Below are 22,935 nucleotides of genomic sequence, written 5' to 3' on the forward strand. Positions count from 1 at the left end.
TAACCCATCTCTTCAACCTATCACTAACAACTGGTGTTTTCCCCTCAAACTTTAAACATGCCTCAATCACACCTATCCTCAAAAAGCCCTCTCTTGACCCATCCTCTGTATCTAGCTATCGCCCTATATCACTTCTCCCCTATGCCTCAAAACTACTGGAACAACACGTCCATCTTAAACTGTCCTCCCATCTATCTTCCTGCTCCCTTTTCGACCGCTTACAATCAGGCTTCTGGTCACACCACTCCACTGAAACTGCCCTAACTAAGGTCACCAATTACCTATTAACCGCCAAGAGCAAGCGACACTACTCTATCCTCCTCCTCCTGGACCTGTCCTCTGCCTTTGACACAGTGGACCATTCCCTATTACTACAGACCATCTCATCCCTTGGCATCACAGACTTGGCCCTATCCTGGAACTCGTCATACCTAACTGACCGAACATTCTGCGTCTCCCATTCACACACCACCTCCTCACCTCGCCCCCTATCTGTCGGAGTCACTCAAGGTTCAGTTCTAGGGCCCCTGCTCTTCTCCATTTACACTTTTGGCCTGGGACACCTCATAGAATCTCACGGTTTTCAGTATCATCTCTGTGCTGATGACACACAGATCTACATCTCTTGACCAGATATCACCACCCTACTAACCAGAATCCCTCAATGCCTATCCGCTATTTCATCCTTCTTCTCCGCTAGATTTCTAAAACTTAACATGGACAAAACAGAATCCATAGTCTTTCCCCCATCTCACGCGACCCCCCCAACGAACCTATCCATTACAGTAAACGGCTGCCCACTCTCCCCAGTCCCACAAGCTCGCTGTCTCGAGGTAATCCTTGACACTGATCTCTCCTTCAACCCGCATATCCAAGCCCTTGCCACTTCCTGCCGCCCTTCAACTCAAAAATATTTCACGGATCGTACATTCCTAAACCAAGAATCTGCAAAAACCCTAGTCCATGCCCTCATCATCTCCCGCCTCGACTACTGTAACCTCCTGCTCTGTGGCCTCCCTTCTAACACTCTCGCACCCATCCAATCTATTTTAAACTCTGCTGCCCGACTAATCCACCTGTCCTCCCGCTATTCCCCGGCCTCTCCCCTCTGTCAATCCCTTCACTGGCTCCCCATTACCCAGAGACTCCAATACAAAAGCCTAACCATGACATACAAAGCCATCCACAACCTGTCTCCTCCATACATCTGTGACCTCGTCTCCCGGTACTTTCCTGCACGCAACATAAGATCCTCACAAGATCTCCTTCTCTACTCCCCTCTTATCTCCTCTTCCCACAATCGCATACAAGATTTCTCTCGCGCATCACCCCTACTCTGGAACTCTCTACCACAACATATCAGACTCTCACCTACCATCAAAACCTTCAAAAAGAACCTGAAGACCTACCTCTTCCGGCAAGCCTACAACCTGCAGTACCCACCGATCGACCAAACCGCTGCACGACCAGCTCTATCCTTACCTACTGTATCCTCACCCATCCCTTGTATATTGTGAGCCCTCGCGGGCAGGGTCCTCTCTCCTCCTGTACCAGTTGTGACTTGTATTGTTCAAGATTATTGTACCTGTTTTTATTATGTATACCCCTCCTCACATGTAAAGCGCCATGGAATAAATGGCGCTATAATAGTAGATAATAATAATAATATCTATGACTAGATTTCTAACTATCACTGCCAGCTGCTTTGAGAAAAAGCATCCAGCATTTTTAAATGCTGTTATAGTGTCTGCCATTACTACCTCTTGTGGTTGGGGATTCCACAATCTGACTGCTCTAACTGTAAAGAACCATTTCCTATTTCAATGCTATACATCCACACATAATGAATGTTTTCAATTCCTTTGTAAGGTCCTGTGAAAGAATAAATTATGTTCAAATGATTTGAATTGACCACACATGTACGTATATATGCATAGAAATTAGATTGCTTCTGTGGAAACTTTTTTTTCTAATCTAAACAAAACAAACCCAATTTATCTAACTTCTCATTCTTAGAAAAACCTATCATCCCATGTAATAAACTAGTTGCCTCCCTACATGGGAGCCAAAAACTGGATCCCATATTCAAGATGTGTCCCTACAAAGGATTTAGAAAGGGGTGATAATACATTGGGTTCATAGGTTTTTATTTCTCTTTTTAATCCCTACCACCTTTACATTTAGTGTATATGTAGTGTGACAGGGTCACTGGTGCCGTACGTGAGGGGAGATATGTGTCATAAAGATTGCTTTCCTGCGTGATGTGAAAGCCATAAGTGTTTTCTCCAACATGATGTGTGGTGAGAACAATCAAGTAGCTATATGGGTATGGCTTTTATGGTGGGTAGGTCAGAGATGGGCAGGACGCCTACCCACCATATCTCCACCTCCAGGGTGTGGATATTGTCCAGCTATTTTTTTATCTCTGTTGGTGTGTATGAAGGAAAGGAAGCCTCCTGACTGCTAGCTCCTGCAAGAGCTGCCATAGGTGTTGTCCCAGAGGAACTAGGCAGGACTACATATGAACTTTTTATTTTCATTTGATCCGGACAGGCTGTTTTTCTGTTACAAAGGTACACCTCTGCAGGTATGCTACTGCGAGCAGTGGTTACTGGGTGCGGTGGCGGGATGTTTGTGCACAAGCAGTGAGGCAGGGACTGACTGAGGGTGTGCACAGAGAGAGAATGGAGACCTGGAGAATGCCCGTCTCAGTCTACGCTGTAGCCCGGAGCCCTCATTATCATAGGAATATGTCAGTTAACAAATTGTTTTTCTAAAGCTTTATAGTGTAGTTTTAGGTCAGGGAGGGATGGTTAGGGATGAGCTAGCAAGGTGCAGGGACAGGTAGTGATGGCTGCTTGTGGACATGTGCAGCACTTGCGGTTTTGCACTTGCCGTGAGCCAAAAATAACACTGCTAGCAGCGTTTTTTTCCATTGCTGCAAGTACCGCATTTGCCGGATCGCGGCAAAACCGCAAGTGCCGCACATGTCCACAAGTCCCATAGGGAATGAACGAGGCCGAACGCAGTGTTGACGTAAGGCCTCTTTAACACTTACGTCTTTGAGCTCCCGTCTAAATCCGTCAATTTTTGAAAAAACAGGATCCAGCAAATTTTTCTGCTGGATCCTGTTTTTTCTCATAGACTTGTATTAGCGACGGATTGTGACGGATGGCCATCCGTTTCATCCATCGTGCACTGAATCAGTCGGAAAATTGATGTCCGTTGGGTGGGGACAATGTACAGAGGAACGTTTTTTGTGTATGTCAGAAAATCGCTCAGCGACGGATCCTGCGCTGCCCGTCGTTGGCTATAATGGAAGCCTATGGACGTAGGATCCGTCGCTGACTGTCAAAAAAAACAGGAATCCAGCTACGGGTTCCGTCTTTTGAAACTGAGCATGCGTGGAAGAATTTGCAGTCAGGGAAATTCTCTCTTTTTACTACTGATGCTGCCTATGCAGCATCAATAGTAACAAGATATAATGTTAAAAAAAATCGCAATATTCTCACCTTCCGGCGTCCTGCGCAGCGTTACCGATGCTCGCGATGCTCCCGGCAGCTGGCGTTCCCAGTAATGCATTGCGAAATGACCCGATGACGTCGCGGTCTTGCGAGACCACGACGTCATCAGAGGTCATTGCACGCAAGGCATTACTGGGAACGCCAGCTGCCGGGAGCATCGGTAACGCTGCGCGGGACGCCGGAAGGTAAGAATATTGCAATTTTCTTTATTATTATTTTTAACCTGGGTTGTGTTGTGTATGCATTTTTGCAGCGGAAAACCACTGCGAAGACACATACAAAAGAGGTGCACATAGCCTTGACTGGTCCGTCAGAAAAACAGGCCCAGTGCACCCGTTTTTTTACAATCTGCACAAGATGCGTCTTTTCAACATTTTGACGGATCCTGTGCAGATTGTAAAAACGGAAGTGTGAAAGAGGCCTAAGTGATCTGTTATGCGGCAGATGTGGAAAAACTGCCGGATCTGCTGCAAAAGTCTACTGTCACATCAGCTATTTTTGCCAAAGTCACTGCCGATAGTGTCATACTCACCAATGGGGGAGGCAGCACTAAAAGTGCCTAGGGCAGCAGAAACTCTAAATACGGCCCTGCCTGTGTCTTCCTCGAGGAGCAGCTAAGTGAGTCGACCTTCCACAGTAGCAATTACTATGCCCTAGGGGAATTACTTTACATTAAAGGGAATCTGTCAGCAGGATTTCACCTAACTCTAGGTGAAATTAGCGCTTAATTGATATGCAAGTGAAGATGTAGATCTGAAGATTTTGTCACTACAGCTCTATTCCCCACCCAGCACCGTGTTCTCCTGCTTAAGGCCGGAGTCACACTAGAGCATAATACGGACGAGTGCTATGCGATAAAAAAAATCAAAGAACAGGTTCTTTTTTATTTAGATGAAATTCATACAGAGGACATCTGATAAGATGATAGCGATTGAATTGGCGCTAAAATAGCAATGGCATCTACGCCTTTAAGGTGTCACAGCACCCTTTATCATGATGATGGCAATGAGTCTACTTACACATTGTTATGGGAGTCTGTATATAAATTGTAGTCTGGAGTCGGTATATTTAGTTGTAGTCTGTATGTAAAATGGGATTCTATACATGCTTCATTCGCGTTTTTCACAGACAAACGAAGACTATTAAATTCTTTAAGTCTTATCACATAGAAGTCTTGGTCCGCAAATTAAAACAGACATGCCCAAAAAAATGCATCTCTTACCCATTGCAATGTTAAAAAACAGACAGGACATGGTTTGCACACAGATGGCATCCGTTATCTGTCTGATTTTCACTGAACCGTAGACTTGTATGGGTGATTTTGATTTGAGACTGTGATTAGCTTCAGCTATTATTAGCTTCAGAGGTCAGACTGAAACATACAATAACTGGTTAAAAAACAACAACACAAGCACCAGAGAGTATAAGTATTGGATAATGGTAAACTATATAACATCAACTAGTACCTGTATATACATGCAATTATGTATATATCTCATATATATCTCTCTCTACAGTAATATATAAGCCAATATGGTGCTCAGTGAAAAGAAAAGTGGAGACCACTTAATGAGAATAGCAACCAACCCAGAACTACTGGAACAAACAGTGAAGTCCAAACAGAGAAACAGGTGAAAAATAGCTTTTTATTAATAAATAGGTGATAAGGAAAGATTACATAAAATATATAAATTACATATTAAAAAATCAATGTGCACATATACAGGACCAGATTGAGTTAGTAACCCCTAAACTATAATACAGTACATAGAGTAGCCCAGTAAAAAATGAATGAACAAGTGCTAGTGACAATAAAATAATGTCAAAACCGTATTAAAAATAAAAAATTTATAAACAAAATATTTTTAGAGGACCTCAGAAGGTGCATAATAACTACCTAGTGAATCCATGGTGCAAGCATTACCAAGTGAGAACCATGGAACATGAAGACCCAATTGCAAGACTCAACTACCAGTGTACATAAAAAAATGAGTGAGGTGATTGCAAAATATAAAAGGCACAAATAGAAGCAATGTACCTTTAGGGGTGTTAATAGGTCCTGGATCGCCGTGCACCCCGACTTGCGTTTCGGAAAAGTTTCCTTCGTCAGGGGTGCACGTCGATCCAGGACCTGTTAATCCCTAAAGGTACATTACTTCTATTTGTGCCCTTTATATTTTGCAATCACCTCACTCATTTTTTATGTACACTGGGAGCTGATTTTTGCAATTGGCTCTCTAAGTTCCATGCTTCTCACTTGGTAATGCTTGCACCATGGATTCACTAGGTAGTTATTATGCACCTTCTGAGGTCCTCTAAAAATATTTTGTTTATAAATTTTGTATTTTTAATACGGTTTTGACACTATTTTATTGTCACTAGCACTTGTTCATTCATTTTTTACTGGGCTGCTCTATGTACTGTATTATAGTTTAGGGGTTACTAACTCAATCTGGTCCTGTATACGTGCACATTGATTTTTTTTTATATGTAATTTATATATTTTATGTAATCTTTGCTTGTCACCAATTTATTAATAAATTTTTTTTTTTTTTTTACCTGTTTCTCTGTTTGGACTTCACTGTTTGGACCAGTAGTTCTGGGTTGGTTGCTATACTCAATAACTGGTTAAGTAAGCTGACCTGTCACAACCAGATGTGCCAGTCATTACTTTTGGGGCCTGCACTTAATACACGGCGGTGACAGGAGGCATATATGCCTATGTTTTATTTCAGACCCATGCCTAAAAAAAATGGAAATGCTGGCCAAAGTTATGCTCCACAGCATTTCCCCCCCTAGGGATTCTATTAAAATCACATGTGATATTGGGCAATCGTGACTTTATGCAATGTGAACATAAATTCTTTTAGCTTCCAATAGAAGGGTCCCTGAGCCTCTAGTAAATTATAAAATAATGCATGCTAATCCAAAGGGGTTATGTGGTTTGTCTGGGCGGATAATAATAATGATCTATCCATAACTCATGAATATCAGCTTGGTGGAGGTCTTAGACCCAACCCCACTTAGCTGTTATTCACTCTGACTAGATGGAAACTTTATGCTGGGGCTATACAGCAACTTTAGCCACAACAAAGGTTGGATAGCCAAAAAGATCTCCCTGTATCGCTGCTACAACGCAGTGTAGTACATGTGAGTGAGGCTGCATGGAGACCCTACGGTTATGTTCCCACATTGAGCTTTTGGTGACTTTTTAACGAAGCGTATTTTTGATGTGTCAAAAGCACAGGGTCTTACAGTTCCAGCAAAGTGGATGGGATTTATAAAAATCCCATGCACACTGTGGTTCTTTTTTATTCAGCACTAGCAATAACTGTGGTTAGTTATAACAAATTATAATGAATACATTGCACATAAAAACATTTCACATCAATTGGAAACACCTGATCCCGAAAGAAATTGTACTAATTGCAATAAAGCGTATCGTATACACAGCCTACTTCTTCTGCAGCACCACACTTTTCTCCTTTAGACCTTGGAGTAAATCAGTCAGAGGAAAAGTATATTAGAAACACGTCACCACTTCAGTATTTTTCTCCCACTCATGGTTTTGGCTTATAAATACTGAGGTAAAATACTAGTGCAGCGCCCCAGAGACCTGGTCGTTGCAGTAACATCGCTCTGCCACAAAGGGGAGTGATGGTACGTCTGATTGCACTGAAGGAGTTCACCTGACCAGGTATTACAGGCACCAATACACTTCACAGTCTGGCCTCCAGGGGGAGCTAAGGGTACTATGCATTAGGCCACTCCTCACAATCTGGTAAAACTGGGGGTTGGATAGAAAGTGAGAGAGAAGCTGACTGGGTTTTGCCCAGGCAACACCGAGTGAGAGAAGGGGTTGCTTGAGAAGATTCAGGGGGGTCTCTGTCAGGGGTGGGATCCTGACAGGGGCCTAGCGAACAGAACAGAACGTTAAGGAACCGCGCCTGCACGACATTGCGGCGGTATCTCAAGAAAGGACAAGAAGCGAGGTTTATTGTGAAGCAGTGAGAAACGAGATCACAGCAAAAGGGAGATAACACCAGTAGGAGTCGTGCCGTAAGATCGAGGCAACATCCTACTGAGGCGCGTAGCCGGTGGCCGGAACGCCGAGGAAGTATTGGGCTCTAAGCATTACTTCAAACCAACGGCAGGACAGTTAATTATAGGTTGGCTGTCTCACCTAAATCACCTAAGCAGACATAGGGGGCAACAGTGGGAGAGGGGCGTCACTAGGGTCCCGGAAGAACTCCAGGCCTACCCGTCATACGGGTGCGTCCTAGCCATATCATCTGGGGGACGGAGAAGAACATCAGAACAGATATAAGTTGTGAGAAAGAACATCAGAAAGAGACACCACAGTTGTGAGGACTATCCCGTGGTGCTCAGCAGGGAAGTACTACAACACAAAGGCGCTAGAAGGTAGGCACAGATTTCCACCTGCAAAGGGAACTCTGGAGGTGCCTTCGGACCGGCCGGTCTCAGACAACCCTGTTAACAGTGCTCCGGATTGAGGATCCTGAAGCCTTCAGTAAAGAGGTAAAGAGACTGCAACCCTGTGTCCTCGTTATTCACCGCGACCTACACCACGCACCATCATCACACCTTTCATTGAACGCCCCTTAGCAGGGTCACGGACCCGGTCTAGCCACCGTGACAACCCCAGAACTGAGACAGAGAGGCCCGGTACCAAGTACCCCGCGGCCCTGCGTCTGGGGGCGCTCCACTGACCTAATAGTGAACGTGTGAATGTGGCTTTATACACAGCCTCCACCTGCAGCGCCACACTCTTCCCTATACACAGCCTCATACTGCAGCAGCCCCTCACTTCTCCCACTTTCCCATCATGCCTCTCATTTTCCCCTCACACCTTTCATTTTCACTTCACACCTTTCATTTTCACTTCACATGTCTCATTTTCCCCTCACTCCACTATTTTGCCCCATTCCACTATTTTTCCCTCACTCTTCTCATGTTCCCCTCACTCCTCTCATTTTCCCTTCACTCCTCTCTTTCCCTCACAGGTGCACAGCAACTTCCTGTTATGAGCACAGCGGTGTAATCCGGCTATGTGGAGTGGTCGTGGCTTGATACATACATACACACACACATACATACACTCAGCTTTATGTATATAGATAAACTGACCTGCAGTGTGTGTTTCACATCCACAGCAAGTCAATTTCTCTTCTGGGTACGCTGAGTTTTCTGTGAGGAATTTTCCCATAGACTTACATTAGGTGCAAAAATTCCACAAGCATAAAACGCACATTCGGTTTTAGTGAATTTCAGTGGTGGAAATGCATAGAAAACGTATGTAATCTGCTAAGTATATCAATAGCATTTTGTCAAAGCCAAATATCAGAGACAAAAAAAGCAGAGTTAAAAATGCAATAAAAATGCATGTTAAAAAAAATGCACTCAAGGACACAATGAAAAACTGCAAGTACCTAATTTAAATAATAGGTGCGGAAATTCTACAGTGCCATAAACTCACCAAAAGCTCATCATTGGAATGTAGCCTAAGGGTACCAAATCTATAAGAAGCAGGTTGCAAAGACACTGAATGAATGCAACTTTTTGTGACTACCATAGGAGTTGTGATGCAACACCATTCACCTGCATTATGCTGGGATGTAGCAGCGGTATATATCGATCTTTGACCCTGTAACCTATGTTACAGTCAAAGTCGTCATGTAGCCCTACTTGTGGGCTTGTTCTGACAATTAGGGCTCATTCAGCTCTATGTGCTGTCTATATGCAAAACAGATAGCATATGGACAACACATTGGCCAATGCAAGTCAGTGTGGAAGTTAAAGGGAATCTGTCACCCCTGGTATGTTTCTAACCTATTACTATGGGCATACAGGTGATAAAATTGTTAAAATAGTCCTACCTGTATGCCTCATAGCTGCGGTCTTGTTGAGAAATCATCTTTTAATCCTTTATAATCATGAGTTTTTGCAGGCTCCGGGGTGTGCGTGCCTGGAAGAAAACTCCTTCCTCCAGTGTTCATTTGCATACCACCCACTTCATTCAGTGCCCTGTGATGTGTACTGGTGTCCCTGGAATCTAGGCACCTGTGCCCTGCAATAGCGCGATTATACAGTACCTATTCCGCCGTTCTATGGGCATTGGCATCATTGCTATTCTGCGCAGGTGCTGGCGAGTCACTGCTACTGCTGAAGTCCATTGACAGTGTAGCATCCACTGCTGAGAATTGCAGATTAGGTCCTATTTAGGTTTGGGGCTACACGGCGACTTTGGCCAGAAAACCCGTTGCATGGCCAAAGTTCGCTATGTGTCGATGTTACACTGCACTGCAATGTAAGTGACTTTTTGTGACTTACATGTTGTTGTCGCACTACCCTCAAGTTCGTAACGCAACATCATTCCCTCATATGTCCCTGCGATGTACCAACGACAGCCAACTTTGGCCATGCGAGTGTGTCCAGTGTTGGAGCCAAACTGGACTGCAAGTGAACAGCTCACTGACATGTGTTAGCCATCCTGCTAATACCCATAAGTGTTTTATTTTAGGTGTGTGCACGGGCCAGTTCATAACCAACTCGTTTCTGCAATGGTTCATAACTGGCCTGAGAATGCCAATATTTATGTGAACCCCTGTGTTGTGGATTGTACACATATGTAAGCCCCTTGGGGTTTGCTGCTTGTTTATTTCTTGTCTGTAGAAAGAAACGGACAGCACTCGGACCAACATTATTCAATACGGCTGTTCAGATGATTGTTTTTCTTCATGGACCAAGTGTCCACGTGAAAAAAACGCAGTACAGAATCATAGAATGTTATTTTGGAAGAGACCCATTCAGATCTATGGGTGCGCAGACAAAAATGGATCCCACATAAGCCAATCATATAACATCCGATTTCTATAGCTACAATTAATTGAGCCTGGTGAGCGTCTTGTCAGTCTTAATAAGGGGGTGAAGGGAAGAGTGAGGCTTCTGATTTATTAGGAGGTGTACAGCTCTTAATAAATAAAGATCGTCTGATGAGTGGCATGTGTCTTGCCATAAATCTTACTCCCGTCCCAGCTGGAGAAAGATTTGTGGCGTAGCAAACGCCGTTACTCATTAATTTGACAAGCGGTGGTCACCACAACCTATCGTACACCATATTTGCCACTTTGGGCAAAAATGGTGGGAGAATGCCAATAGTCTGAAAAAATATATAGAGCAGCCTCAAATTGCGCCAAAATGTTGCAACTTTTCACAGCTTTGATGAAGCGGGCCCATTGTTCTCAACATAGGAAGCTATTTGGTCTGATTAATTTTAATAACTCATGATGTATAAATACGGATGTCATACTTCTGGAAAAAACACACATTTGTGTGAACTTAGCCTCAGGGAACAGGGCTGCTCGGAAATATGGACACAGGACTGCAGGATTCATAGCTGTCGTCTGAAGTAAATCTCCTGCTCCACAGCCACTAGTGGGCTGAAGTCCTGTCACCGGAGGACACTTAGTGAAGTCCCACAGGGAGAAAACATGAGCCGGTCACTCGTGTTTTCTCCCTCCCTCACCACACACATATTCCCATGACTGACTCCTCAGCTCGTCACCACTCTTCATACAGGCCGGTAACCCATTGTGTGCCGGCATGCAGTGCTCCCCTTGTTCCCAAATAATAATGCAAGTTTATCAAAAGTTCCATTAAAGTTTTCACTTTCTCTTTTTTTTTTTTTTTTTAAAGAAAAAAAAACCTCACAGCAGCCCAGAGGGTGATGATCGGGACAGGATTGGCTGCTCCCTCATGGAGGAGGACAAGCAGCTGATCCCGCTGCGTGCATCACTGGGCACAGCCCTCCACCCCTCCCAGGCTGTGGAACTTTAATTGATGACCCTCCATGCTCGTCCTGGAGCTCACTCCCCCTACTTAATGAAGCTTTTACTTCAGGAAGGGCTGGTATAAAGGGCGCCCACTCCGCCTCACTTCTCCTGCACTCTCCACCCCAGCACTCACAGACACCTCTGCACCGCAGACATACCTGGCACCCGCACTGGGCACCTCCGCACCACATGAAAGTTGGGCACAAGCTCTCTCAACTCCAGCTGCAGGCACCACAAGTTGTGCAGCACAAGGGCAAGAAGGGGGCACGTTCTCTAGTCTAGCAGGGGACCCCACCACCAGCAACCGTGGACTCTGCAGAGGAATCAGCTGTTGGTCTGTACGCCATGAGTACCCTAAAGTCTGACACTGAGCACAGCAGTAACCTAGAGGAAGAGGTGAGTGCTGCCTCTCCCACCCTCCATCCTCCATGGCTGCTTCTCCCATTGTAAAAACTTTCATATTCCTTCTGCCTTTCATGTTCTCTTTGATGACTTTCTCAGTTCTGACTTGTTGTTTCTCTTTGCAACTCTTTAGTTTTCTTGTAAATTAGTTGCTCAACTACACTTCCTACAGCTGCAGTGGGTATAATCTACCATGATTCCTGAGTATTGCCTCTGCTTACTTGCAGTCCCATGTAAAACTAGTGCTGTTGTATGAAAGTTTCTGTGAACTTCTTCTGTATTCCCTTTTAAGATGCTGTACAGACACTAGAGATTAGTTCTGTGTAAACTATCTTCTCTCTGGATTTGTCTAATGTCACTGGTAAATATTTAGAGTTGTCCTTACACTAGGCCAGTTCCTATCTGTCACTGGTGAAGTAAGCCATGCCTCATAGGGAGCGATTTACTTGTATGTCTTGGGGCTCGTTCAGATGTCAAGGTTTTTTTTTTGTGTGTGTGAATCATCTTGGACTCCTTACTTTTTTTTTTCTTTTAGAAAGGGGGTGACAGGCTTTCAAAAGCGGTGCAGGTATATGGGAGGGAGATATTTTGGCCACGTCTGCTTTTGTCTGGAATCACAGCCTGTTATTGCAAATCTATAAGAATAATATATCTTCTGACCCATAGACTTGTTATGGCAAACTATATAGGTCTATAGCTTGGTGATAAGTTTGCTTTCATTCCAGTCAAAATCTGATTGTTTTTGAGCAGTATGCACCATCTGCGAAAAGTAGACCTGTAAATGGACCATGATGGTTATGCGTCTTATCCATTGGAAAAACTGCCATCTGAATGACCTCTGGAGTTTGGTTGTCATAAAATAGTGGATATCAATGGTGCCAGCTACACATGTTCACCTGTTTACACTTTCTTGTCTATTAAGTGTTAAATATTATGAAAAGGACCATGTAATACTTATATTCTCTTTATGTTCCCGCACTCCTGCAATAAGTTACATAAACTATGACGGAGTTTGCTGATACAAAAGTATGTGTAACATAAATAGAAGGGTATAGGTTTTTCTACTCTAGTGAGAGGCTTGCATTCATTAACTAACTAGTATTAGGGCTTCAATTTAAACGTGTGGAGGGGTGTGTTTTTTTTTTTTTTTTTTTTTTGTTTTTTTTTTCCCCCCTCAAGTTTGGGGAAACAAAGCTATCAAATCTGATCAGTTTTGCATACATTGGGGGCATAAACTAAAGTCACAACTGCGGACACCCTCCATTTAAGGGCATGCAATTGTGGCATTGCTAACTCCTGCCCTTTGTTTCTGTCAGTTGTATGAATTATTGCTGTCTGCAGCAGGTATTCTGTGCCGTCAATGGGTATTTTGCAGCAGAAATTTCTGCACTAAAAATGGATCTCTTGACAAGAGAAATGTTGCATGAAATAAACGCATTTGTTTTTTTCACGTGTTTGAAGTGAAAAATGCTGAAAGAATTGACATGCTGCAGACATGACTTCAAATTTGCAAGGAAAAAGGTAAAAGGCATGAGACTTCAGAAAACTCATTTTGCTAGCTCTGTAAAATGCAGTGTTTTTGGTTCAGAAAACTGTTGCAAATACTCAAATGTGTGCATGTACCCTATCATGGGCTTTGTTAACATTGAGTTTCTGAAGCAGATGCACTTGACACTCTTCCTGTTCACATCAACATTAGTTCACTTTGCTGGGTTTTTTTTTGGTTTTTTTATTCAACACTCACATGAAATCTAAACTAGTTTTTTTTTTTTTTTTTTTTTTGGAATAGCAAGCAACTGTGCCAGTGTAGATCTCGATTGGGTTAGAATGGTAATTGTACTGTTCTGGGAGTTGGATAATTCCTGAATTACATATGGTGCCCCTCCAGATGACTAGTATTGGAAGGTATTCCTTTTAAGATATGAATCTCCTTACCCCTTTGTAATATCAACATTTGAGGTGTAAAGCCTTTTTAGAATAAACAGTCCCAGCAACCAGACCTACTAATGTTTGAGCTGTTGCTATAAAATCAACTGTCTCTGTAAACCCTCAGTTACTGATCACTTGGAAAGGGAAAAGTAATATTTCACATAATATGCTTTGTCATTCTGTAACTATGCTGCTGGTTTTGTAGTGTATCCATAGTGGAGGGTTGTTTGGTTTTCTCATATTGTAACTGTCCACAATGTGGCATATATGGCCTCTCCAATACAAAATTATAGAGCCATAACTGTTGTGATTTGGATTAAGTGTGTGTGTGTATTTATATAATAGCTGTACTACCTAGCTTTGCCCGGGTTAATTGCTGTTAGCAAAATAGAATGTGTTAACAAACTTATTCTGCACACAAAACAAATAGATAGAAATGTAATTATTAAAAGGCAAAAACTAAGCTAATAGAAGAATTTCACAACATATATTTCAACACCAGAGATATTCCACACAGATTTAACTAAACTGGCCAAGTAACGTGAAGTAATCTACTACTTATTTGAGAGCCTTTTGATAAACGACATTATTAGTCTTTGCACCTGAAGGAAAAACTAACAGATTTTTGTCTGTTCCAACTCTTGAACAGGCCACATAGTTGACCAGGAGAAAAGCATGGAGATTGTAAATCGATTCCAACTACTTTCAAGGACTGTCCCTGAGACATAGCAAATGACAGTCAAACAGGAAACTGGAGGCGTTTAAAATCAAAAGGCAAATCAGAATGGAATGAGATGAATTGTTGAAATGAAAACACCTTCTCCTGTGGCACATCTTGTCAAAATGGTTGCCTCAATTACATGTGGAAACAGGTTCTTAAGAGTCTTGTGGATCCAAATTTCTCAATAGCAGAATAGGTGCTCCAGGTTTTAGAAAAAGGTTGTGAGGAGGAAGTCCTTGTCCATCCAAGGAATTGAGGAACTCTGTTGGATATGGCTCTTGAGGAAGCAGCTGCTGTTCTCATGTGTCAGCCTTGTTTCTCGGTCTTCACATTTTTTTTTTTTTCATTGGCCCGTAATGCAGCTTTTCTTTTTGCATCAGTTGACATTCATGCCATGGAATTCCTTTTCTTATGAGATATATTATTGTGGTAAAAATAGTCTGTAACTGGCTGTTTCTATATTCTCTCACATAAAGGTGAGAGGTGATGACTGTCATCAGCCTTTCCACCAACACACCCTAAGGCTACTTTCACACTTCTGTCGGTACGGGGCCGTCGCAAACCGTCAGCCCGATGGACAGTGTGCGTACCGATGGACAGTGTGCTAAATGTAGCACAACATGGGCAGCGGATGCAGTTCAACAAAGCACCCGCTACCCATTGTGAGTTCTGAGGAGGGGGCAGAGTTTCGGCCCCGCATGCATGGTTGGAAATGGCAGACCCGACGCACAAAATTACATTTAATTTTTTATTTGTGCCGCAGCTGCCAAAACACGACGCATCTGTTGCACGACGGATGCGACGTGTGGCCATACGTTGCTAATGCAAGTCTATGGAGAAAAAAAAATGCATCCTGCGGGCAACTTTGCAGGATGCGTTTTTCTCCAAAACGACACCTTGCGACATATCCCTTAAGACAGAAGTGTGAAAGTAGCCTTAAGGCCCCGTCTCACATAGCGATTTACCAACGATCACGACCAGCGATACGACCTGGCCGTGATCGTTGGTAAGTCGTTGTGTGGTCGCTGGGGAGCTGTCACACAGACAGCTCTCCAGCGACCAACGATCAGGGGAACGACTTCGGCATCGTTGAAACTGTCTTCAACGATGCCGAAGTCCCCCTGCAGCACCCGGGTAACCAGGGTAAACATCAGGTTACTAAGCGCAGGGCCGCGCTTAGTAACCCGATGTTTACCCTGGTTACCAGCGTAAATGTAAAAAAAACAAACAGTACATACTTGCCATCTGATGTCCGTCAGGTCCCTTGCCGTCTGCTTCCTGCTCTGACTGAGCCGCCGTACAGTGAGAGCAGAGCGCAGCGGTGACGTCACTGCTGTGCTGCGCTCTCGCTGTACGGCCGGATCTCAGTCAGAGCAGGAAGCAGACGGCAAGGGACCTGACGGACATCAGATGGCAAGTATGTACTGTTTGTTTTTTTACATTTACGCTGGTAACCAGGGTAAATATCGGGTTACTAAGCGCGGCCCTGCGCTTAGTGACCCGATGTTTACCCTGGTTACCAGTGAAGACATCGCTGGATCAGTGTCACACACACCGATTCAGCGATGTCAGCGGGACCTCAGCGACCAAAAAAGGTCCAGGCCATTCCGACACGACCAGCGATCTCACAGCAGGGGCCTGATCGCTGGTACATGTCGCACATAGCGAGATCGCTACTGAGGTCGCTGTTGCGTCACAAAACTTGTGACTCAGCAGCGATATCGCTAGCTATATCGCTATGTGAGACGGGGGCTTAACTGACATGCTATTACCTCACACAACCTTTGTTATACTGAGAATGTCCTTTGTTGCCTATATTAACCAGAGCTCAGATTAACTGTAGCACAATAGAAGCGGAGCTGTGATTGGTTGCTATTGGCAGCCTGATAAATCACCAGCCAACAGGAAGCCCTCCCCCCGGTAGTATATATTAGCTCACACATAACAGACAGGTCATGTGACTGACAGCTGCCGTATTTCCTATATGGTACATTTGTTGCTCTTGTAGTTTGTCTGCTTATTAATCAGATTTTTTTTATTTTTGACAGGATACCAGACTTGTGTGTTTTTAGGGCAAGTTTCATGTGTCAAGTTGTGTGTAGCAACTTTTGTGAGATGACTTTTGTGTGGCAACGTGCGTGTAGCAAGTGTCGAGTTGCATGTGACTGGTTAATGTAGCAAGTTGTGTGGTGCATTTTGAGTATGTGCAAGTTTTGTGTGAGGCAACTTTTGCAAGTGTTGCAACTTTTGTGCATGTGGCAATTTTCTCTAGTCACCTTCCACGACAGCAGTATCGGAGGATGTCTCCCCGCCCTAATAGGGGACAGGAACAGAAAGAGGTTAAATACCCCTCCCCTTCCTGCAACCACCAGTGTTTTTCCTGTCCCCTATGGGGCATGAAGAGGTTTCCGATAGTGCTGCCGTGGCCGGCGAACGAGAGCACTAGTTACCTGTCAGCCGGGCAGTCGCGGTCGAGAGCTCCGTCTCCTCCTCCGCCTCCAGACTGCTCCCATCTCCGCGGTCCCCGCGTGACTTGGGACCCCCACCCGCTCTTCCTGCGCCACCTTCGGGTGGTAATGCAGAGCGGTGTAGTGCTCCGGGGTCCTCCTGTAGCTCCCCGGCTTCCTCCTCTCACCACGCTGCTGCGGGGTTGGCGCGCGCACACCGGAAGTGACGCTCCGGGACTTCCGGTTGTTTGAACTGGAGCTTGGCGCGCGCCGGCCGGCGTCCTGAACATGGGGAACAGCAGCGGCGGCCAAGGCGGGCGTCTCAGACCCCCCCCAGGGACATTTTTCGAGGGAGGAGCACCAAACTCGCTGGAATCTCGGTAAGACTATTTATTCTTGACTGGGGAGCCCTCCTAGTGAGACGTCGGTCGGTGACTGCACCTCTAGCGTTATGGACGGTGACAAACCCCCTCACTCTGCTACTGCAGAGCCCAGCGTGCACCCCTCTACTGTAAGTAGTGGGATGATGTCCCTTGCTGTCCATTCTGTAAAAGTGTAGCGGCTCAGTCCACCTTTCTCTCTCGTTTCAGGGAGACAAGGTCACTGGCACTAGGAAGCCCAGCCGCAAGTGTGGTACTTGTTCAGTCAAGCTCCCCTCAGCATACACTAAGAAGCTCTGCCAACCATGCACAGACGAAGTGCTGCGTAGCGAACAGCCTTCTTTAATGGATAGTATCAGAACCCTCATTAGGGAGGAGGTTCAGTCCTCTATGGCGACATTCTCTCGAGCCCCGACTCCGCAGCCTCCCCCTCCCAAGAAAAGGAAAGTGGGCCGGGTAGCCTCAGACTCTGACTCAGGCGAGATACATACCTCGGATTCAGAGTACAGCTGGGAGAAAGAGGGTTCTACGTCTACTCCTGCTCCCAGATCGGATAGTAGGAAGTACCTCTTCTCATCTGAAGATTTGGAGGAGTTAATTTCCATGGTGAGGGGCACCATGGGGGTAGAAGAGGAGGTAGAGGACCATTCTGTGCAGGACGATATGTTCGGGGGTCTGAAACCTAAATCGGTAAAAGGATTCCCCATACATGAAAACATAGAGAACATTATCCTCCAGGAGTGGAGCCTGCCAGAAAAGGGACTGAACGTTCCATCCGAGTTCAAAAATCGCTTTCCTCTGGAGGGAGATTGTTCTTTATTTGATATGCCCAAGGTGGATGTTCAGGTGTCAAGGGTCACTAAGAAAACGGCCCTACCCTTCGAAGACTCCTCCCAACTTAAAGATCCTATGGATCGTAAGACTGAGAGCTTACTGAGGAGATCTTGGGACACCTCAACTAACTTATTAAAATCCAACGTGGCCTCAACATGTGTGGCCAGATCATTGGTTATCTGGCTTCGTACCTTAGAGAACCACCTCATACAAGGTACATCCAGGGAGGACATCCTTAATTCTCTCCCCTTGCTCCAAAAAGCATCCGGATTCCTCGCGGACGCTTCAGCGGAATCAGTACGGGTAGCCGCTAGATCCGCTGTCCTTACAAACTCAGCAAGGAGGGCCCTGTGGCTTAAATCTTGGGGGGGAGATGTTACCTCAAAGTCCAAACTTTGTGGTATCCCTTTCCAGGGCCATCATGTCTTTGGACCAGCCTTGGACGACATCCTGGACAAGGCTTCAGACAAAAAGAAGGTTCTCCCAGAACAACGGAACCCGAGGAAGCGGTTTTTTCGTCCCCCCCCGGGAACAACCACCCCAACAGAACTATAGGGGAAAAGGCAAAACGGGGCGATGGAGCTACCCTAAAGGTGGGAAAACCAGAAACATCATGGTTCCCCAGCCCCAGCAGCCCTCTGAAAAACAATGACTGCTTTCAGGTCGGGGGTCGACTCTCGAATTTTCTCCCCAGGTGGCAGGAGATCACCAGGGATCAGTGGGTCCTGCGTACCATACAGGATGGCCTAAAATTGGAATTCGAGAGTCCTCCTCCTCACCATCTAACAATCACTTCTCCACAATCTCCAAAACTTCAGGAGGCTCTGAGGTCGGATATTCTAAGTCTGCTCCGAGAGAAAGTGATTTCCCACGTACCACATCGGGAAAAAGGAGAAGGCCATTATTCCCATCTCTTTCTGGTGAAGAAACCCTCAGGGAAACACCGTATTATCGTAAACCTCAAACCTCTGAATCAGGTGATAAGATATCGAAGATTCAAAATGGAATCTATCAGATCAGCAATCCCGCTGATTGGACAGAACTGGGTAATGGCCACATTGGACCTGAGGGACGCATACTACCATGTGCCAATCCACCCAGACCACAGGAGGTTCCTCAGGTTCGCCATTTCCCAAAACAAACGGATCAGCCATTACCAGTTCAACGTCCTTCCCTTCGGAGTATCATCAGCTCCACGGGTCTTCACCAAGATCATGCTGGAAGTGATAATCTTTATACGACAACAGGGGATCTGCGTCATTCCATACTTAGACGACTTCCTCCTTATTGCTCCATCAGCTTCTCGCCTCAATCAAGACGTGGCGAGGGTTCTCAGCATCTTAACGTCTCTCGGGTGGATTCCAAATCTGGCGAAATCAGATCTCCGGCCATCTCCCCAGAAGAAATTTCTAGGAATTCTGCTGGACTCAGAAAAGAGAATGTCCTTCTTACCCAGGGACCGTCGGATAGATCTGGTCCACAAAATCTCCAAATTCAGAGACCAGAAATTCCCAACTCTGAGAGACTCTATGTCAATCCTGGGTTCTCTAACATCATGCATCCAGGCAGTCTCCTGGGCCCAGGCCCATACAAGGACTCTCCAATCTCACATCCTGTCGTATTCAAGAGGACACCAGATGGCTTTATCCAGAAGAATTCCTCTTCCTACTCATGTAAGATCCTCCCTCTCATGGTGGCGGAACCCCCGAAACTTACAGCGGGGAGTCAGCTGGGATCAGACCCCTCTCCGAGTACTTACAACAGACGCAAGTCAGAGAGGTTGGGGTGCGGTGATCGAGAAATCACACTTTCAGGGTCTATGGTCCCTAGAGATGAGACGCAGCTCCTCAAATCTGAGAGAGTTAAAAGCAGTGGAGGAGGCGCTAAAAGCCTCATCGGCCCTCATCCAGGGTCACCATGTTCGGGTGATGTCCGACAACATGACCACTGTCGCCTACCTCCGACACCAAGGGGGCACGAAATACTCAAGCCTAAAGCTAACTGCTGGAAGGATTTTTTCCTGGGCAGAGAAACACCTCCTGTCTATTTCGGCAGTACATATAAAAGGGCTGGACAATTCCCAGGCGGATTACCTCAGCAGGAGGGACTTTCATCCTGGGGAATGGTCCCTAAATCAGGAGGTATTCCTATCCTTGGTCCAGAGGTGGGGAACCCCCGAGGTGGACCTGTTCGCCAGCAGACAGAACAAAGTCAGACAACTTTTTCTCCCTGAACATCTCAAACGAGACCCAAGGACTGGACGCATTTTCACATCCTTGGGAATTTACCCTAGCGTATGCCTTCCCGCCAATCCCACTGCTATCCAGAACATTGCAGAAAGTCCGGATAGAACAAGTCCCAACGATTCTGATAGCCCCACTGTGGCCAGGAAGAGGCTGGTTCAACGCGTTAACAGACATGTGCTTAGAAGGTCCAATCCTACTTCCCCAGAGACACGACCTGCTTCAGCAGGGTCCTCTATTTCATCCAGATCTGCACAAGCTAAAGTTAGCAGCCTGGCTTCTGAAGCCGAGATCCTGAAGGCCAGAGGGCTCTCTCAAGACGTGATCGAAACCCTACAAAAAAGTAGGAAGCCGATCACTAATGCCATTTATGGGAAAATATGGAAGAAATTTTCTTCATGGTGTCTTCCGAACAAACCAGATCCATTTAACCCGGAAATTGCTCAAATCCTTCAATTCCTCCAGAAGGGCTTGGAGATGGGACTCTCACCAAGTACCCTGAAGGTCCAAGTGTCGGCCCTCGGATCTTTCTTTGACCAAGATCTGGCAAGTCACCGATGGATCAAACGGTTTATAGCTTCAGCAACAAGAATCCGTCCAAGACGTCTCGTCCACACCCCTCCGTGGGACTTGAATCTTGTCCTGAACAGTCTGACCAGTGATCCCTTTGAACCCCTCTCAGCCGCCAACTTAAAAATCCTGACCCTAAAAACGGTCTTTTTGGTGGCCATCACTACCGCCAGGCGTGTAGGGGAGATACAGGCTTTATCAATCCAGGAACCATTCCTGACCGTAACTATGGACAGCATAATCCTGAAATTGGATCCTTCCTTTATGCCTAAAGTGGTCTCTGATTTCCACAGAAATCAAGAAATCATCTTACCATCTTTCTGTCCGAATCCATCTAACCCAAAAGAAGAGATCTTTCATACCCTGGACGTCCGCAGAGTGGTCCTATTCTACCTTCAACAGACAGAAGGTTGGAGGGTGGATCAAAATCTATTCATCCAGTGGTCAGGACGGAATAAAGGCAAGAAGGCAGCCAAAAGTACAATAGCAAATTGGATCAAACAGGCCATTAGCCTTGCCTATTCATCCCAGAATCTGACTCCTCCAGCTTCTCTAAAAGCACACTCCACCCGTGCAGTCTCAACTTCCTGGGCAGAGAGGGGTAGCGCATCTTCAGAGCAGATTTGCAGAGCCGCCACCTGGTCATCAGTCCACACATTCACCAGGCACTACAGGCTCAACTTCAATAGGGACCTTTCGTTTGGCAGACGAGTTCTCCAGGCTGTTGTCCCTCCCTAAAGAAATTAGCGGTTGGTATTACTCCGATACTGCTGTCGTGGAAGGTGACTAGAGAAAATAGAATTAGAACTTACCGGTAATTCTCTTTCTAGGAACCTTCCACGACAGCACTAATTTCCCTCCCTATCTGATTTATATACTGATTGTTTCCTGCACTTAAGTGGTAACTAAATATGCTACTGTGTCCAGAAAAAACACTGGTGGTTGCAGGGAGGGGTATTTAACCTCTTTCTGTTCCTGTCCCCTATTAGGGCGGGGAGACATCCTCCGATACTGCTGTCGTGGAAGGTTCCTAGAAAGAGAATTACCGGTAAGTTCTAATTCTATTTTTCTGCGTGTGCAAGTTTTGCATGTGGCGAGTTTTCCATGAGGAGTTTTGTGTTTTGACTTTTATGTGGCGAGGTTGGTGTATGTGTGGTGAAATGTGTGCTGGTGGTATGTGTTCAAGCACGTGGTAGAGTGGCGCATTTTGTGTGTTCATATCCCTGTGTGTGGTGAGTATCCCAAGTCGGGGCCCCACCTTAGCAACTGTATGGTATATGCTTTTTGGCACCATCGCTCTCATTCTTTAAGTCCCCCTTGTTAGCATCGGCAGCTGTCAATTTGCCTCCAACACTTTCCTTTCACTTTTTCCCCATTATGTAGATGGGGGCAAAATTGTTTCGTGAATTGGAACACGCAGGGTTAAAATTTTGCCTCACAACAAAGCCTATGATGCTCTCAGTCCAGACCTGTGACTGTGCAAAACTTTGTGGCTGTAGCTGCGACAGTGCAGATGCCAATCCCGGACACACAATATATTAGATTAACTGATGCTGCTAAACATATCTTGATCACTTATACATATTTTTGTAACTTTGTTTGACCATGATTTATTTAACACAAGATTGCCTCCCCACATGTTTCTCTTAATGGTAAGCTTTTAAAGTGTTTTGTTTATGCTTATATTGGTGGTGGTCAATTTTAGGCATTTGTGGTTAAAAAAATAAATTAAATAAAAAACCACTTTAAATTTGAGATTTTGCCCTTTCCCTTCTCCTTCTGAGAAACTCATGGCAATAAACAATACCTATAAACATATTCTCATTGGAGTCAATAGAAAAGCTTATTTAGACTCTAAAAGTGGATTTTAAAGCAGACACTTCTCCAAAAGACACATTCCATTCAGAATTATGAGATTTGACTTCCATGACCTGAAAAGCACACAGTATTGTTGCAGTCTGCAGAACATAAAACACAAGTAGGTCTCTAAGACTTTACAAACGCCTCATAGGCAGATGACCATAATTGAGTC

The 22,935-nt window shown here is 45.2% G+C and overlaps 1 protein-coding gene across 2 annotated transcripts in view; it reads left to right on the top strand.

The window, feature by feature from the left end:
- The first annotated feature begins 11,273 nt into the window (after positions 1 to 11,273).
- RBPMS2 (RNA binding protein, mRNA processing factor 2) overlaps positions 11,274 to 22,935 on the top strand; it is a 57,172-nt gene continuing 45,510 nt past the window's right edge. Inside the window, exon 1 of one of the 2 annotated variants that reach the window (XM_077263988.1) lies at positions 11,274 to 11,773. In XM_077263988.1, coding sequence (XP_077120103.1) covers positions 11,723 to 11,773 — 51 coding nt within the window. In that variant the 5' untranslated portion in view covers positions 11,274 to 11,722. The remainder of the gene's footprint in view (positions 11,774 to 22,935) is intronic. The other variant, XM_077263989.1, reaches the window with a different exon arrangement.

Source organism: Ranitomeya variabilis, chromosome 5 (assembly GCF_051348905.1).
Source record: "Ranitomeya variabilis isolate aRanVar5 chromosome 5, aRanVar5.hap1, whole genome shotgun sequence".
Taxonomy (NCBI): domain Eukaryota; kingdom Metazoa; phylum Chordata; class Amphibia; order Anura; family Dendrobatidae; genus Ranitomeya; species Ranitomeya variabilis.